Raw genomic sequence first — 3,809 nt, forward strand, 5'->3', positions numbered from 1 at the left:
TTTATTCTTATGTTAATCCCCATACATTACATCATTAGTTCTAGATGAAGTGTTCCATGATTCATTGTTCGTGCACAACACCCAGTGCTCCATGCAGAACGTGCCCTCCTCAATACCCACCACCAGGCCAACCCATCCTCCCACCCCCCTCCCCTCTAGAACCCTCAGTTTGTTTTTCAGAGTCCATCTTCTCTCATGTCAACAGAGTTTTGTAGGTTTTACATGCAGATCCTATACATGATTTCTTAGATTTATACCTAAGTATTTTATTTTTTGAAACTATTGTAAATGTTACAATTAAATTAAATTTCAGTTTCAATTTTTAGTCAGACATTGCTAGTCATGTTAGTTTCCTGTGGCTGCTGTAACAAAATACCACAAACTTGGTGGCTTAAAACAACAAATTTATTCTCTCACAGTTCTGGAGGCCAGAAGTCTACAATCAGACCTGAGCTGAAATCAAGATGTGGCAGGGCTGTGTTCCCTCCAGAGGCTGTAGGGGGAGTCTGTTCTTTGCCTCTTCCAACTTCTGGTGCCTGCGGGCATTCCTTACTTGTAACCATATTACTCCAGTCTCTACCTCCATCTTCACATTGCCTCTCTTCTGTGTGGAATGTCCTATTGCATATCTTATAAAAGACACTTGGGATGGCCTTAGGGCATACCTGGATTATGCAGGATAATCTTCTCAAGATCCTTAATCATATCTGTAAAAACTTTACCATATAAAGTAACATTCACAAGTTCTAGGGATTAGAACCTACTATCTTTGAGGCCACTTATTCAGCTTACTATATTAGTGTTTAGAAATCAAGATTGTGTGTGTGTGTGTGAGATTTTGTATGTTGACCTTGTATCCTGCAACTTTGTGCTAACCTCACTTATGAATTCTAGGAGCTTTCAGTAGATTCTTTGGGATTTTCTACATAGATAATCATGTCATCTTCAAATAGGGATAATTTTATTTCTTTCTTTCCAATCTGTATGACTTCTATTTCTTTTTCTTGCCTTATTACATTGACTAGGACTTCCAATACAATGTTGTATAGGAGGGGTGAAAGTAGATATTTCTTGCTTTGTTCCTAATCTTAGGGGGAAAACATTCAGCCATTCATCAGTAAGTATGATGTTAGCTTCTATTGCTTCTTAAGATGCTGCATTTTTTTTAATCATGAGTGGATATAAAATTTTGTCGTATGATTTTTTGGCATTAACTGATATAATTATATGTTTTTCTTTCTTTAGATTATTGGTAGGATGGATTACATTCATTGATTTCTAAATATTGAACCAGCCTTTCATTTCTGAGACTAATCCCACTTCATTGTGATGTATTATTATTTTTATATGTTGCTGGTTTTGATTTGGGCTATTTTGTTGAGGTTTTTTTATGTGTATACTCATTAGAGATATTGGTCTATAGTTGTTTTTTTCTTATATTGTCTTTTTCTGACCTTGGTATCAGGGTAATTCTGGAATAAACTGGGAAGTATTCCCTCTTCTATCCAATGTAAGATATTGTGGAAGTTTGGTGTTATTTCTTCTTTATATGTTTCATAGAATTTGTCAGTGAAAACTTCTGGGCCTGATGATATTCTTTCTCAGATTTTTAGCTAATTTAATTTTTTTCACAGTTCTATGACTATTTAGGTTACTTGTGCCATCTTGGGTGAGTTTTGGCAGTCTGTAGTTTTTGAGGAATTGGTCCATTTCATCTAAGTTGTCAAATATATATGCATAATATTGTTCATTATATTCTGTTATTTTTATAATATCTGTACTATCCATAGTCTATTTCTCCTTTTTATTTTCTGGCAAGTTGTGTCTTCTCTTTCTTTTTCTTTGTCAATTTTGCTAGTGACTTATCAATTTTATGGATCTTTTCAAAGAACCAGCTTTTGGTTTTATTGCTTTTCTCTATTGCTTTTTCTGTTTCAATTTCATTGATTTCTTTATTTTTTCCTTCCTTTTGCTCGCTTTGGGTTTATTTTGCTTTTCTTTTGTCTAGTTTCTTAAGGTGGAAGCTCAAATTATTTGAGACTTTTCTTCTTTTCTAATATAAACATTTAATGCTATAAATTTCCTTATAAGCACTATTTTAGCTACATTTGACAAATTTCAATATACTGTATTTTCATTTTAGTACAAAATATTTTCTAATAACCCTTGTGACTTACTCTTTGATCCATTGTCAAACGTGTGTTGTTTAAGTTCCAACTGTTTGGAGATTTTCCTGTTTTTTGTATTGATTTCTAGATTAATTCCATTATGATCTGAAACATACTTTGCATAATTTCAATTTTTTAAGTTTGTTAGGATTTATTTTGTGACCCATGATATGTTCTACCCTGGTGAACATTTGGGTTTTGAAAATTGGGTTTTCTTTCTGAGTTTGGGATTTGGGTTTTCTTATTCACTCAAGACTCTTTCTGGAAGGTTGTCACTCACAGCCCATTCTTTCCTTTCTCTAGAATATCCAGGATGTGAGGAGTGAGGACGAAGATGAGTATGAAGAAGAAGAGGAAGAGGAGGAGGAGAATGAAGAAATCACCAAAGGCAAAGAGAGAGACTGTTTGAAGAATGGCCTCGGGGCCAACAGGGACCTTATTCCCAACGGTCAACATGGCCATTAGCTTGATGCCCACGCAGCTCCAGGTGTACAGTGTGCTATGAGGCCTGCCGGAAGCCAGAGCTGCTTCCCACTCCATGCCTGTGGCCTACAGGAGCCACAGGGACCCCCGATTCTGCCCTTCGCTCTTTTTAACCACCACCTTCCCCCCTCCTAAGATGTATTTAACAAAATGTTGTTAACTTGTGTTAAAACGTTAAATATAGCACCCCTATGGATTTTACTGCAGTTAGGACTCCGACTGGTCAAAGATTTCAAAGATTTCTCCAGAGAACCATTTTAGTTCAGTTGTGTTCATTTATGCATGTGAGACGTGCTTTTTCCAAGAGCTCACTTGGTTGTAGGCCGTTTCACCTTGCCACCTTGCTCACCCTCGGGATGGCTTGAGAAGTGCTAGGTAACCCACTTTTTCAGGTGTGTTCAGCCACAGAGAGCAGCTGAGTCCCTCCCAAAAACAATGAGTTTTAGGAGGCAACACAGCAGTGGTGGAAGGAACAAGCCAGGGGACCAGGCTTCCAGGACTCACTGGCCACTCTCTGCCGCGGGCGCTTCTTTAAACTTTCCAAGCCTTGGTGCTTCATCTCTCCGATGGGAATCATAATATTTGCCTTGCCTACCTCCCAGAGTTGGAGTAAGGATCAAATGAGATAATCGAAGTGAAAGTATATACTGTCCACTGTGGGGTGACAGGGACCTGACCCTCTTCTTACTATGATTCCGGCTCTGTTTGGGAGAGAGAAACCTGGCTAAACCTGGCACTGAATGGGCCTGAACAAAAAGCACAGTCTTAAAAAATTCCTTTTAAGTGTGTCTGGAGATTTCTGGAAATGCAAATATCCAGAAGGCTGTTTCCATTTTATTTGGTAACTGTTTGTTAGCTCCCCAAGGGTGATTCTCAAATTCCCCCAAATTCTCTGCCCCCAGCCCCCTATGGCACCCCCCCCGCCCCGGCCAAGGGAAGCAAGACTGGGCACCATTCCTGCTTGTCTTTTGCTGGCCTCTCCCTTGCTTCTTCTCTAAGAGGGAACTTTCCTGCCGCTGCCCTGAGCCCCTCCTTCGGGCCAGCAGAGCTGCCCAGCCAGCACCGAGATCCATCTGGGGGCCAGTCTGGGGGAGTTAGACCCAGGGCAGGCTGCTCACCGAGCTATTATTTCCCAGAAAACCTGAACCTTTGGGGCAC

The 3,809-nt window shown here is 39.6% G+C and overlaps 1 protein-coding gene across 1 annotated transcript in view; it reads left to right on the plus strand.

Annotated features, from left to right (window-relative positions):
* CERS3 (ceramide synthase 3) overlaps positions 1 to 3,538 on the plus strand; it is a 91,894-nt gene extending 88,356 nt beyond the window's left edge. Inside the window, exon 8 of the mRNA XM_081831886.1 lies at positions 2,472 to 3,538. Coding sequence (XP_081688012.1) covers positions 2,472 to 2,633 — 162 coding nt within the window. The 3' untranslated portion in view covers positions 2,634 to 3,538. The remainder of the gene's footprint in view (positions 1 to 2,471) is intronic.
* The last annotated feature ends 271 nt before the right edge of the window (positions 3,539 to 3,809 follow it).

This window comes from Leptonychotes weddellii, chromosome 9 (genome assembly GCF_054177405.1).
Source record: "Leptonychotes weddellii isolate Sample4059 chromosome 9, ASM5417740v2, whole genome shotgun sequence".
In the NCBI taxonomy this organism is placed as follows: domain Eukaryota; kingdom Metazoa; phylum Chordata; class Mammalia; order Carnivora; family Phocidae; genus Leptonychotes; species Leptonychotes weddellii.